Genomic DNA, 15673 nt, shown 5'->3' on the forward strand with positions numbered 1-15673 from the left:
ATATGCTATAAACTTCATGCAAACAATTATATGGGATTGCCAGAGATATCATTGCAATTTAAATAACCTTTGGAAATTGAAATATTTTGTGTAAATGAAAATTATTTACTAATATGAAAGTCATAATACTTGTAAGCAAGATTTTATACACTACATTTTCTCCTCTTTTATTATATTAAAAATACAGGATACTACAATTTTTGTTAAATTCATTGTTTAGAAGAAACTTCAATGAACTCCTCACTTGCGAAATCAGTTTGCAGCAGTTTGTTATTTCTATTGTTTATGTATATACTCTATAATTATATAAAAAATGTTTAAATATTTCCATAAGTAAATGAACTAATTTAAGGTTAATATGCATTTTTTTCAAAAATTTAATTCAGATAGACCTTTTGTAAAAGTTTAATTCATTGGAAAACTATTCAAAGCACAGCTAATATGCATATTCTCAATTCAAAAGAGAGCAAATGCTCAAATGTTTTATTACATAATAATGGAGTGGAAATTTAAAATATACTTGGTTAATAATGTATAGTCAGAGAAACAATCCTACGAAAAGCTATAATATCATGTAAGCAAATCGGTGCGATTATCACTAGGCAATATCACCTTCGTTTTCTCGTTTGATCCTTGTACACATCTGGGAAAGAAACAAAATAACAACAAAAACACGAAACAGCGCCACCCATCAGCTGATAATCATGTGATATATATAGACCAATGAAGATCCATTTCCGGTTGAAAAAGGCAGAAAAAGCTGATTGTCGTAACCTTGATGCTTAGTCGTGAAATTACCGTTCGTGAATACCAATGATCATTGGTTGATGATTAATCGTTGATCATGGGTTGAACGATCCGATGTTTAGCAACCGGTTTGGTGAATACGGCCGTAAATGTATAGTACCATTATACTAAATCTCATCCCGAACTGACTTTTCAACCTCGTGCCCTCCCCTTGTAAGTATTAATCATAATTAATAAGTTTTATTATTATTAATAATAATATTTATTAAAAATGTGATTGAAAAGCAGTTATATATATATATACTCATGATCCACAAGATTAATTTTTTTTATTTAGAAATATTAACATCGCTTGAAATATATATATATATATATATATATATATAAAATCATAAAATCATATAGGGTTGCGTTTGGGTTTAGTTTATGTTTGAGTTGTTTATCTCCAAGTGATTCCTTGATTAACTGTAACCGTATTCGGCCTTCATCACGGTTTTGTAGATGGTTGATTTGTAAACTAAATTTGGTTGCTCGGGGTATGTAATATTAATCTTTCTTAATCTTCCTATTGTCGTGATTTTGTGATATACAAAAAAATTAATTTTGAAGTTTTAAATAATTATTTTTCGATGAAATCCATATTTCACTCAGTTGTTTTTATTACATCTAATTTTTTGTTATTTATTTCTCTAAGCCTTGCACAAGTTTGCTAGTTAATCGGCCATAGATTTTAGTTATTCATTTTTATTATTAAGGCTATTCGCATATTGTTCATTTCTTGTTAAATGAAATTACTTCAAAATAAACATTCGAGTGTTTTAAACACCTTATTTCTTAATAAATACAGCGTATAGTTTAATAAATGTCTTTTTGCTGTTGTAGTGATTAAACATTTATTCGCTAGTTCTGTTGAAAAAATTGCAGAAAACACAAACGAAAACAAGGTAAATCAACACAATGAAATGACATATATAATTAGGGATTATTTCTCTTAGATAAAAACATGAATTTCTATGTCAAATTCTGCAAATAGAGAAAGTAGATTTTAGAAAATTTGTTCTAACCACTGACTTTCTTATCTATACATTAACTTATTATAGAATGGTGGCATATTTTGACCAATTTTTATTCTAATTAAAGTAAGGTCTTAGAAATTCATTATAAATCATATTAGAAGCAAAAAAATGGAAAGTTGCATTGCAGTGAAGTTTTTTGTTTTATTCATTAAAATGTAATAATTGTACTTTTGCGAATAAAGTTCCTTTTAGAATGTGCTGCACAATGAAAAGGTTTCCTATTGTTGTATATTGTTCTATCATTTTTTGAAGCATTAACTTTGAGAATACTGTTACCAATTAAAGATTAAAACCAATAAGTACATGCAGTTCATTTAAATTGCCACACATTGATAGTTTTTCATTTGTTAGTTTGTGTGTAGATTATTTTATTGCATTACAAGAGTAAGTGGCATCTGGAATTATCTATTTTTCTCACTGCTTGTCATCTCCTGTTGCAGCCCCTAAAAAAAGTGATCATTAAGCCACTGAATCTTGTATATTGCTTTTCAAATTTTTTTTTTCTTGTATGCTCATAGTACATATCAAAAATTAAGAATATTTTCTTTTAATCTGCTTATATATATTTCTATTGTAGACTTAAAGAATTTGATATGTTTGGATCTCATCAGATTTTGTTGAAATGCAATGCCTTTGAAATTATTCTTTCTTTTGATGTCTTTGAATGCATTTAAAATGGATCACATAATATATTATGGTTTTATTGAGTTTTAATTTTTAAATTACCTTTACTGCAGATGTTTTATTAAATTTTTAACTATGTAAGCATTTCCTTGAATAAAGAATTAAAAAATTTTATAGCTATATTTATGACAAGTGTAACATTTTGTAAGGATAATAATATGATCGTGAAGTTATAGAAAAATTGTTGAAAGGTAATAAGCAATCTTGACAATTTTTTAATAATTGTCAAATATATATTTTTAATTTTACATTACCAGATTTTGTACGAAATGTTTCCAGTAAACAAGATATTACTACTAATATTAATGTTTATGTGTATTAATAAAAATAATCTGAAAGTAAATTAATTAATATTTTTAGACGGAAAATCTAAACATCTAAAAATGAAGACTATTTTAGCTGCACAAACCGTCAAAATCCCAAAAGGAGGTAAGTGCATTTTTGTTCAGGAATCATTACATGAAATGCCATAAAAATGGAAGCTGTTGCAAGATAATATCTTAGTTTTTTTTGTTTGCTTCTTGATGATAAAAGCTGTTAAGATCTCTATCAGAAAAGCACTAAAAGAGGAAAGGAACATTGTTGTACTAATTAAATATACTCTCTGATATCCAGGTAGTGACAATGTAGCCTAGTTTACTTTATCGTAATTAATTGAGGAAGGAAAGGCATTGGAAGCCGACGTCTGTTATTATACTCTTATGTGTCATGTGCAGAATACAAGTTGCGACAGGAAAAAAGCAGCATTCTGTTTGTTGTTTTGTCAGTGTGTAATGGACCTCAATTATTACCATTGTTCCTGATTATAACTGCACAGTGCATACATGATTCCTAAATTGTTCTTGGGATATGCTTCGTGTTTTTTTAAGAATGCTACAGTGAAATGTGCAGATATTTATATCAAAATGTGAACAGTATCTTTTACTTGCCCTAATAAATTTTTGCTGTGCAATATATAAAACTACCAGTACAAAACCTATTTTGACACGTTACCAGCAACTGCTTCTATGTTTCACTTGGACCATAGTCTTGTTCACATTCTACATGGCTTGAAATGAATGGAGGGCTTAATACTCAATAAGAAGTAAGAAAATACATATTATAACAGTGAGTTTTGGTAAAAAGGTCTTGTCTTTTGTTATCTGGCCTGTCCTTCCATCGCATTAGGCCAGATACTTTGGAGTTTATTGTATGGATTTTCCTTTATTTAAATGAATTCTCTACCTGTTGTCTTCATAGCTTACATGAAATAAGTTAACTCGATTTGGTTTTATCATCTGAAAATGTGCACTTTTAAATCTTTTAATTTAGGCTGCAAAAAAATTAAATACTATATGTATATACTTTAGATTTAAATAAAATTAAGTTTTAAAGCTATTGTTTTATAGATAAGTTCAGTTTATAGAATAGTTAAGTTATATTTTCTAATGCAATTCTAGAAATGGCTGTCATCTTTACATAATTCACATATGGAAAATGTTATTGTAATATGTTATTCTTTTATAAATATATATAGTTACAGTTCCTAATTTTATTGGAGGCATATACTGAGTAGTTATTCAGCAGTTTTTAAGCTTTATATCATTATCCTTATGTGTGATGTTGGTTTCATGTAACATATTGCTGAATTGAATGATAAATTTTCAATCACACTGAAGAGCATGATCAGTTTCATCTTATGAATATGATGATGCAATTGATTTCTTTAGATAGTGTTTGCAGAAACAAGTTTTAGTACTATATAATTTGATGCAAAAATTTAGTAGTTACTTGCATCATCTTTGCCCATATACCTGCAATAATTTTTGTCATGTATATGAATAATTTTTTATGCACAAATTAGGATTCCATTATTAATCAGATGATGGATAAACTGTGACTCTTGTTTTATCTCGAAGTAAAGCTTTATCAATGAAAGAAGCAATCTATATTCCTATTTGATATTTTTTGTACTGAAAACATTTGACCATTTATTTTATAACTGTAACAGTAGTTACAATACAGAATTAATATTGGCTTTTGAAAGAGAACTTAAAAAAATTGTTTTCCTCATGACACACAACTGAAGACAATATACCATTGTTAGGGGGAAAGACACCAAATCAGAACTGCAGTTTTTGAGATACTGTCAGTTTAAGCTCTTGAATTGTTATGACTAATTGTAAAAGTTATTATATGGATTTCTAACACCTACAGTAGATTTGCTGATGATTTGAGAGCTGGCTTGTAACATTAAATAATTAGATGCTCTGCTCAACTGTAAGAATTCATAAAGTTTTTTTTGGGGGGAAGGGGACTTTGACTTACTTGCCAAATGTAAGCTGCTTGTATATATCGGCAGTAATTATGTAATAGAAGTTATTTCTTTATATCTTTTTGTTTTATTTTTACAATTGCAAGTTATGCATTAATAAAAGCACTGAAAAAATATTAGTTATATTTGATATTGTAGATTATTAAATTACATAAGTTATTTACATTAGTTGCCTTTGGTATTCACCACAATCTTTAATATGTCATTGTAATAATTATGAAAAACCTTATGTACCTTTAATAGGAAACACAGAAATATAAAAGTGTTCCTAAAATATTATAGATATTTTTGTGGTGCCTTTTAAGATGGGTTCACACAAGGCCAACTATTGTGCACAATAGGGCATGCCTGCTTCAGGAAAATAACAGGACCACAAAGGGACAATGACAAATGGTTGTCCCATCAGGACTGACGCTGTCTCAACTGTTCACATGAGAACAATACAGGGACAACAGCAGCGAGGATTGCACGCAACAGTTGGCCTCGTGTGAACCCTCCTTTATATTTCTTAACCCTTTCACTATTAACCAGTCCATTCATTTATGGAGTTTATATTTAAGTTTTACATTTATGGATTTTTTTTCACTGTTTTGTTTTTGAAAGGTGAAATTCAGGATGAAAAGCTAGTGTATACTTAGTGATAACTTGCATTATATCCTGCATTCCTCATTTGAAATAGGAAATGGCTGATTAATATAAAACTTTCAAAGACAGGTTAGTGGTAAAAGTATTAATCCTACTGGGGGCACCTCAGATAGGCGATAAAGCTTCCAGTATGGTTGTGGGATCTATTGCTGTTGATGGCTTATACTTCTGTACGAGAGGTCAGTACATGTGCTGCTCTAATGGATGCTGTTGTGCCACAGCCTCTATAGTGGATGCTACAGTAAAACAAGGTTTTCCTCTTTATAGTTATATTTCTAAATGTAATCAAGTTAAATTTCTAAATATTTTTCTGGCATAGCTGTTGATTTAAATACTTGCGAGTTCTCTGAGATACACCAGGAATAAAACTAGTGGTATTGTTCCTGTTTTGATTACTGGATCAAGCTGCTATATATTTGTTCAGAAACTGGAAATGAAGTAAACCTCTGAGAATATAGAAATCCTTAACCTTACTGATCAAGGCTTAAATTTTTGAGTAATTTCCTGAATGACTAGAAAAATATCTATCCTAGGCGCTTATTCTCAAAGCAGAAATATCTTACTTTTAACTAGTTGACTTTTTTTTTTTACATTCAGTATCATTGTTTTATTATGTATAATTGAGAAGGGTTTTAAAGTTTTTAAAAATCTTGAAAATTCTGGAATATAATACAGGTAGATATTCTTTCATTTAATTGTGGAAAAATTTACCTTGAAAAGGTTAAGTTAGCTATGTATAGTGCAGGTGGATGTTTTTTTTCCTCTCCTGTAATTTATTAGTTGTGTGCATACTGTCACATTCTTTTATTAAATGTCTATATTCCACATATTTCTGTGAAATTTCAATAAATATTTGAAGCCAAATATAACAAATAAAACTTATATTTTTGTTTTTTAATTCTCGCAATTCCAAATATCTGCCAATTTTACCACCTATACTATCAGTCTTTTCTGTTATTTGATGACCAATGTTCACCTTCAAGAGCTATTAACATATTGCATATGGGTTACGAGATTTCTCATTTTTGCTCGAGCGTTGTGGCAGGGTCACATTTTATCATGTTTTTTTGGCTGAATCAATGCATAACCAAACCAGAGGCAAATATTTTTCTTTTGTTACCAGGATAGCGAAGTTTTATGCATTCTTATGATAAATGACTGGCAAAATAACTTAATGTCGATATTCCAAGCATGTGGAAATAATCGGTCAGTATAGCCAGTATATTGGTAGAACTGTGCCGATCGTTTACCATACCTTATAAAATGTTTTATTATTGTACATTTTGTTATTTCAAAGTTTGTATTTTAATTTGTAAGGAAACAGCTTTCTAAAATATAAAAAAAAATCTTGCATATTAAATAGATGTATAAGTTATATACTAATATTTAAGAATACTTTATGGAAATATAATACCAAATGCAAATTAAAAATGTGCATGTATTTCTTGCCAAGCATGCTTCTATAGTGTTAAAAAATATGCGGTCCCTGGGAGTGCATTGAGCTTGCAGAGCGTCATACATAATGTGCTAAGAGTAGTTATCATACCATTCCCATCAATTTTAGGTAATCCCCAAGTCTTATTGGTGCAGATTCATCAGCAGTAAACCCGCTGAAAGTAACTGATTTTTTTTGTCTTTAAATACTTCAATGAAATTTGGACATCTTTTTCTCAGTATTGAAAATTCAAAGATGTTGCATTCCATTATATAAATAGTAGAGTCTGAGAAATATCTGATCTAGTATTTCTGAAATCTGTCAGAATATATAAATGGTAAGCATTTTTTTTTTTTAAAATTCTAGTTGAAGTAAAAGTCCGATCTCGAGCAGTAACCGTCAGAGGACCTCGTGGTATATTGCGTAGGAGTTTCAAGCATGTTCAAGTTGACATGCAAGTTGTTGGCAAAGATAAACTGGTAGTACAAAAATGGTTTGGAATTCGTAAAGAATTGGCAACAGTTCGTACAGTATGTTCTCACATTGAGAACATGATCAAAGGAGTAACAGTGGTATGTTTTTTTTTTTTTTTTTTTCATTTTCATTTTCTGACTTTTTTTTTAATAACTAGGTTTATTGAGGCAATTGTTTTATAATATAAAGTTTTGTTTCTGCATTTTTTTTTTAAATTAAATTTCTCAGTTTGTTCTCATAAGATGAATAACTTCATTTCTGTAATTATGTATTGTAATATATTGGATGATTTTTTGAAAAATTGAAGCTATTTGGGTTTTCTGTTTTTATTGCTTCTATTATATTTGAGAGCTTTTTGATAATAATTAAAAACTGTATTTCTAATTACTACATTGCATTTTATTTTCAGTGTTGAACTTTTTTTTACTTCCATTTTTTGTCCTTTCATTATTGCAATATTATATGTGGGGCACTTTTGTTTTGAAAACTTATCAAAGTAGATTGGCTATGTTAAAGAATCATTAGTTTTTTTTTTTATTTCTTCAATTTTTAATTAATTTGGAATCAAGCTCTTATATTTAATTTTACTGGTTATTCTTGAATTTTATACTTTGCTAACTTTTAGTTTTATTTATTTATTTTTGCTGCTGTTGGGGTTTTGTTATAATATCACATATATAACTTTTCATTATCAAAATTAGTGCAATTTAGCTTTTTTTTTTGTTCCTATTTAAAACTTGATTGGTTAAATTTTCCTCCCATCCAATATTGACTCATTTGTCATTTTAATATTTTTATGCAAATATAATTTCCTGAATGAATTGCTCTTGCCTTAAGAATTTAATAATTTCTTTAATGTTGTGTATTTGAAGTCTAATTCCAAACATTCTTCTTTCAATGAGGATGCTACAGCAGGATATTTAGGAGCAATATGGTATGATTTCTCTCAAATTTTGTTTATATGTGCTGTATATTGTCAATGTTCTTTCTGGTTGATTATTCATCTGAATTGTTTCTTTTATAAAAACTTCATGCACATGAACTAAGGACATTTCTTGAACAAAATGTTTGTTTAAATATTGTTCTAGAAAATGTTAAATGCTTCTAAATTTTTATATTATGCTGAATTTATGGGTGCAAGTGTCATAATTAGCTTCTTTTTTTTATTAGGATGTTTAGTTTTGTTATAATTAGTTTGTTGTATAGAAGATGGGATAAAGTTTTTGTTGGTTTTTTAGATCTGTGCATAGGATAAGGTCACTCCATTACAGTCTGTCATTAGTCTGTTCTGTGCTGTAATTTCCATGACTTATTTCAATTACATGTATGCCTACGTTATCATAAATAAAAGGATATAATATCTAGAAGATATCTTGTGTGCCAGTGACCTATCTCTATTTTTTACTCTATCCTAGCTTGATATTGCATTGAAAAATAAATGAAAAAATAAAATTCTGGAAAAAATAAATTCCTGGATAGTTGGTAATCTGAGCTGAAGAAACCTGGTTTTCTTAATTTAAAATTCTCTCTCTCTCTCTCTCTCTCTCTCTCTCTCTCTCTCTCTATATATATATATATATATATATATATATATATATATATATATATATATATATATATATATCTTTTTTTATGTAACAGTTTAGCAATTCTTTATTGCTAGAAAAAAAATTGGGGTTTTTTATACACTTCAATTTAATTTGAATTAGATTCTTATATTTATAGCAAAAATCTTGTAACAGATTTTTACACTAATTACTTGATTTGAGAATTTTGAAAATGTGTATAATATATTCTCAGAATTTATAATCATTAATTAATTTGAATCTAGTACTAATGATATCATCTGGTATTGGATTTGAGAGAAACTAATTTAAAGATATCACATTATTTGTAATAAATTAAAAACGGTAGAAAATTTATAAAATCTTATCAAAACTAATGAAATTGTTTATAAGTTATTCTTAACTTCTGTTATAAGAAAGGGAAGCTTGAAAATTGTTGAATATTAGCTGTTATGAGGTATTCTTTTAATATGGGTTAATATTCCAATTGCCTTAAAAATGTGCATATGATTGTAGTACAGTAATCTTTTGAGTAATTGTTGGGCTGAATTATAGAGAGAATTGTATAATCTTTCATTTTATGGCAGATTAATTGTTTTCTTATAAATTTTTCATGTGTTTTTATCTAGGGATACCAATATAAAATGCGATCAGTGTATGCTCACTTCCCCATTAACGTTACCACATCTAAGGATGGATCTCTTGTAGAAATAAGAAATTTCTTGGGTGAGAAGATTGTAAGGCGTGTTCGTATGCAGCCAGGTGTAGTATGCCAGAATTCTTCACAACAGAAAGATGAACTAATTCTTCAAGGCAATGACATTGAATTAGTTTCTAGATCAGGTAAAGATATTTTAAAATTCACTATTATTTAGCTGATTCCCAATTATCAAAATTAATATTGTATGTTCACCAGAAGTTGGCACTTGGATCCGCCCTCGTCACATGGGATCAGATACTATTTCGATGATTTCATAAGGAGAAAGTGGTCAGTGTCATGAAAGGTTGCCAGTTGGCAATCGTTAGCTTTTACCCTTTTTTATATTAACATTTCAGTGAGACAATTGACGAATTCCATAGGTTATTGATTGACATTCAACATATCACAAAGTACATCTTTTAAGAGATTTTACTCTTAATTTATTGTCTTTCTAGCTGAAAACAATGGTATTATTGAATTTCCCAGATAGCTTTTAAATAATTTTTCTATAATAATAATTTAAAATATGGTAACTAACAAAGTTGCAACCTATATGAAAAGTAAAACTATTTCAGAAAGAGAATTTTCTGAAATACAAATTAATTTTAAATATAGTGTCACAAAATTGCTGGAATTAAGAATGGTTATGTGGTATGTAGAATAAAGAAAAGGTTAATGAATGCCATTTCTAGGAATCCTAATGCAAAAAATTCAATATGACTTGATAAAATATAATTGTTTTTACAAAAGGAAAGCAAATGAAATAAAATTATTCTTAGTTTTATTCTATTTCCCACTTAGGTTTAAAATGCTCCCTCCCCCCCTGCTATAAGCTTTAATGATCCTTCTCTCCTCAGTGATTTAAAATAGACCAAACCCATCTAAAATTAAAAAAAAAAAAAAAAAAAAAAAAACTTTCTATTTTTCTACACCATTAGATCTTGACAATTCGTATGTCTGTTCAAGTCTTTTTTTTTTTTTTTTCCAAGAACATAAAAATAAAATTAAAATCCACAAAACCAAGTTTTTTTATTTTATTTATTGAAATATTTAATTTTTGAAATCAGCAAATTAATCAGAATCAACTTTTAAAGTAATATTAAAAAAGCCAAACCTAAGTTAAATGAACTCTGATATTTGAGATATGAAATATAATAAATGGGAAAACTACACTGGCGTCATTTTAATATTATATATAAAATGCCAATCAGTTGCCAAGGAATTTTATGTGTTCCAGATGCAAACTTCTTATTGTGTTTTGTATTTATTCAGCATTTAAATACTCTTAATACAAGCCTAGAATATGAATTTTAAAAAGTTTGTATCAAAAACTTTCATGCTGAGAGCAAAAAGTTAGTATTTAAGTAACTGACATTCACAAATTAAATTTAATTTTGTGCTAAATGAAGTGCCATGAGGATATTTATTTTATATTAGCTTGCCATATGCTGTCTGTAATGTATATAGCAATAACACTGACCAATTGTAAGAACAGGTTGCGAGTAACGCTACTCATTATCGTAAGTCATTGTGGTTCACATGTAACTAAATATTATAAATAATTGTTAGTGTTCTGTATTTGTTTAATTGTTCATGTTTGTTTTTGTAGTAATTGCTGCAAAAATATTTGAAATATTGTTTTTCTGCTGTTGCATCTGGCAACGAGAATGATGTAAAAATAATAGAACGAGTGAGACGCTCACTGTCACTTGGAATTGACGTAGTCTGCGTTTTGATTTTTTTTTCTTTAAAACACTTTCAGTCGTTGGTCATAATATCCTAAAATAAGAAATATTTTTTATGTAGTAACGAGCGTTTACAATCTGCACTTTAAAAACGCAGAGTCGTGCTCCAATACACTTTTAAAATTGGAAAATATTTAAAAAAATGTTTAATTACTGCATACCAAATTGTCAAGAAAAATTTCTAAAAAGAGATGTACATCAATTTTATCAATGCTACTATTTTTTATAAAACATTTTATTATTTCATGTTTTATCTGCACTATTAAAAATAGATTTGTTCAAGTTTTAAAATGATATACAATACTTAGTATTTTGTTAATACTGAAATTTTGTTGCTGAAGTTGACATTTCCATTTATAAAATTTATTAAAAGTTACAAAAAATATAAATTTGGTTTAAAATATATTTTTCTTAAATTTGATAAATTAGTTATTATTTTTTGGAATGAGACATATTTCAGAATCTATTTGTAATGAAGAATCCTGATTTAAATTATTTCATGAATAAAAATAGTATTTAAAAAAAATTGTATTGCATTTGTAATATCTAGAACTTTTTAATAAATAAAGCATCATCTAGGCATTTATTCATACTGCTTGAACTGATTAAATTTTATTCAAATGTTTCTAATTAAAAAAATCAAGACATTCTTAACAAAGGAAAATGAAAACTGTATGAATTAGAATTAAGGTTCGTCATAACTTTCATCAGTGTCATCATCACTGAAATTGCTCTCGGTATCAGAATCCGAATTGATGTTAAAAGAAATGTTTTCCACGACTTCTTTGGTAATACCGTCAGTTTCCCAATACTTTTTTTTCAATGTGCTCGCTATGTTTACAGATTTCTCCCATCTCATATTTCCAATATTGGTCATGGCTTCTGATGCAAGACTTTCAAGGCCCTGCAAATTCATGTCGGCAGTCGCATTTCTCTCTAGCATGTAACATTTTATATTCGCCCAAATTAATTCTATTGGATTTAAGTCACTGGTATGGGGAAAGTCTCAAAACATTATGTCCTTGTTCTTTTAGAATTTCGTCAATGAATTTTTTTTTTTTTTTTTGCCACTTGCATTTGCAGCAAATCTGTTCAAGTAACTGAACTTTTTGCATTTTTTCATCATATGGGATTTGCTTTTTTTTTTTTCTTCCCAACCAGGCACACATTTTATCCTTTTTTGAGCTTTTTGTAGGTACAAGATCCATCACTTTTGTGTGATAAGCTGCATTATCCATAATTATTACCGAATTCGTTAATATGAGGTAGCAGCTTCTCAACTGTCCATTTTTAAAAATTATCATAGTTCATATCCGCCTGTGATAATCTCCAGTTGCAGATCCAGCTTTAAATATTAATCCGACATTTGGAACGAAACCAGATTCTGATCCAGCATGAACCACAATCAGACGAAGACCTGAGCTATCTTTGATGGCAGCGCCAATTTTTTCATCTCCAACATTTTTTGAAGGGAAGATTGCTGTCCAATCACATTTCATCTATATAAACAATGTTCCTTTTTGCATCTCGGAATTTTTTCATTTCCCTAAGAAAACGAAATCTCCAAGTCTCAATATGCAATCTTTCAATTAAGATCTGTCATTGGTTTCTGCAACGTTTGTACTGAAAACCTGCAATATGGAGGTATTTCCATAGAGTTCCTCTTTTCCATGGAAAATTTATTCTTTCCTTTACCACGGGAAGCAGTCGAGATAAAGATGGAATTTTGTTTGCATATAACTCATTCACAATATTTCGAAGGACACACAGATCAGAATCGTCCAATATTTCATTTCGAACCTCAGGCCGCTTTCGATGTTTCCCCGGCGTAGATAGCTGTCCATTTATACAAATATCTTCCTTTTTAATTTGCTTAATTGTTCTAAGTGAAACACCAGTAGCCGAAGCAGTGCAGTTTTGGGCTTGGGAAAGGGGAAACAAATGTTCCAGCTCTAGCCTCATCTTCACAAAATTTAGTAACATTATTGTATTTCTCGAAATCGAGGAAATAGTTTGCACTTTTAAAGACATTTGGTTTTGAAATGAAATATATATTTATTAATAACTAATTAGAAGAACGAAAAGTAGGACAGCATTGGCGAAAGGTATGTTGAAGGGTGGAAATTGCATTCAGCAATGGGGGAAATTAAGATTATTAGCAGAAGTAGGAGGCCTAATAACCACTCATCTTTCTGCATATCACCCCTTAGGGAAGTGCTAGTTTTGGAACCCTGAAATGAACAATGAATAGTTCCATTTATCTTTAGCATTGTAAATGGATTAGCTGTTGAATATTTTTGAAATGTTTTTATTTTTTGCATATTTGAAACTAAGGATAAAATTTAAACTTGTAATTGTGAAATAAATTTTTATTAAAAATTTTTTCCCATACATTTAAGCGCTGTATTAGTTGATGTATTATCTAAGATGACATCAGTGGTTTGAGACTATATTGTACAGATTTAATTTAGATTAAATAGAACGCTTATTTGTGGAATTGCGTGATTTAATTTTATTGTACTGCAATATTTGTGTACAATTTGAATTGTAATTTTATTGCTTCAAAATAATAAGTGATTTACCTGTATTTTGTACATCATTAAGTATATAACATCTTAAAAACTCTCTTGTACCTTGTTTTCATTCGTATTGTAAAATATGTATTTTGTTTCTTTTCACCATTAGCTGCTCTAATACATCAGTCAACGTTAGTAAAGAACAAGGATATCAGAAAATTCTTGGATGGTATCTATGTCTCAGAAAAAACAACTGTTGTTGCTGCAGAAAACTAAATGTGAAAAATAAATAATTAATGAAATTTGGTTGTATTTATTTTGTGTTCTACATCTAACAACTTAATTTGTTTAGCTAATTGTTTTTCATGTTGTCTTCAAAATATGCTGCATATAACTATATTAAAAGAATTGAAGTATAAAATCAAATATACAATTGTATTTTAACCCTGTTAACCTTTGTAATGAAAATTTGTTCAGTTTATGTGGTTATTTAATTCTGTGACTTTTTATAGAATAGTTAGTAGAATATGTTTATTTTTACTAATATTATCTGAACTAAATGTCATGATTCCATTTAGAAGAAAATTTAAATAAATCATGCAGATTCGTTCCAGACCATGTGTTGAATTACTCATTGGAGAATGTGACCTGTGTACTTTTTGCATATTATGGCCTGCCTTATGTGACAAAACTTTTATAGAGCATCAAGCAGGCAAGGATTGATTAAAGAACAGTCATTAATCATATTTGGGTCTTAATATTTATTGATTACTGCCTAATTTATAAATATGCACATCTTATTAATCAAGTAGATAATCAAGAATGGTACACTATTATAGTTGCCCTCAAAAAACCGTATGGTATGTGAATTTAATTTACAGTGTTTTGAAGAGCCCCCACCCCCTTTTTGTTTTTAGATGTAATAATAAGATCATCACTTTAATGTAATGACTTCAATTTCACAAGTAACGCTTGTAATATACTACTACTTAATATGTATTAGTATAAAGATTATAACATTAATAGAAATGAATGAAATAAGCAAAACACTTAACTATATCCACGAAAACAAATATTATACCTATGCAAGCAAAACTATAAATATAAAAATTGTATAATATTTCACTCACCCCCCAGAAACAGACATCTGTTGCTTCTTTCCCTAACGGGAGGGGGAAAGCAATCAATAAGAACGCTGGAGTCCCTTTAAATCACGCATGCTCTTTCAGAGAGCTGTTTGTTTATAGCAATAAATCTAGAAACGCAAAACAGAAACCAATGCCTGCTCCCATATGAAGGTCAACTGCCATACAACGAGACTATTAAATATTTCACTTTTTTCGTAATGGAAAGGCAAAATAGAACTGATCAAAAACATACAAATGTTGAGTAGCGATCCCGAAATTGCAAACAAAAAATCTAGTCCCCCCTACATAAACCAATAACCATTCCATCCTTTCCCCACTCAGTCATAATACAGGGTGCGGCAAAAAAACGGACTAAGTTATTGCATCATGAACTAGAAGTTAATTTCATTTTAATTTTTGTTCATTTCATTTTATCTACCACTTCAATTATAACATATTTTATAATGTATCTTTTATTTACATAAGGTTTTTTGCGAACTCAAGTAAAAGATCTACAATTTTAGAATTGTTTAAGCAAGGAAAACCAGTCTCATTTGCTTAATGTACCTCGGCAAACAGTGTCTGATGTAATTGTTGTTTCAAAGGGCTTGGCAATGATGGTCCACGTCCAGGAGGTGTACGAAA

The 15673-nt window shown here is 29.0% G+C and overlaps 1 protein-coding gene across 1 annotated transcript; it reads left to right on the top strand.

Annotated features, from left to right (window-relative positions):
* Window positions 1–1170: 1170 nt before the first annotated feature.
* Window positions 1171–14203, top strand: LOC129960132 (60S ribosomal protein L9-like). Its single transcript, XM_056073290.1, has 5 exons — window positions 1171–1283; window positions 2868–2936; window positions 7268–7473; window positions 9570–9783; window positions 14071–14203. The coding sequence occupies exons 2-5, from the start codon at window positions 2891–2893 to the stop codon at window positions 14175–14177; spliced, it is 573 nt and encodes a 190-aa protein (XP_055929265.1). The 5' UTR covers window positions 1171–1283; window positions 2868–2890; the 3' UTR covers window positions 14178–14203.
* The last annotated feature ends 1470 nt before the right edge of the window (window positions 14204–15673 follow it).

The sequence above is a fragment of the Argiope bruennichi genome, chromosome X2, assembly GCF_947563725.1.
Source record: "Argiope bruennichi chromosome X2, qqArgBrue1.1, whole genome shotgun sequence".
Taxonomy (NCBI): Eukaryota; Metazoa; Arthropoda; class Arachnida; order Araneae; family Araneidae; genus Argiope; species Argiope bruennichi.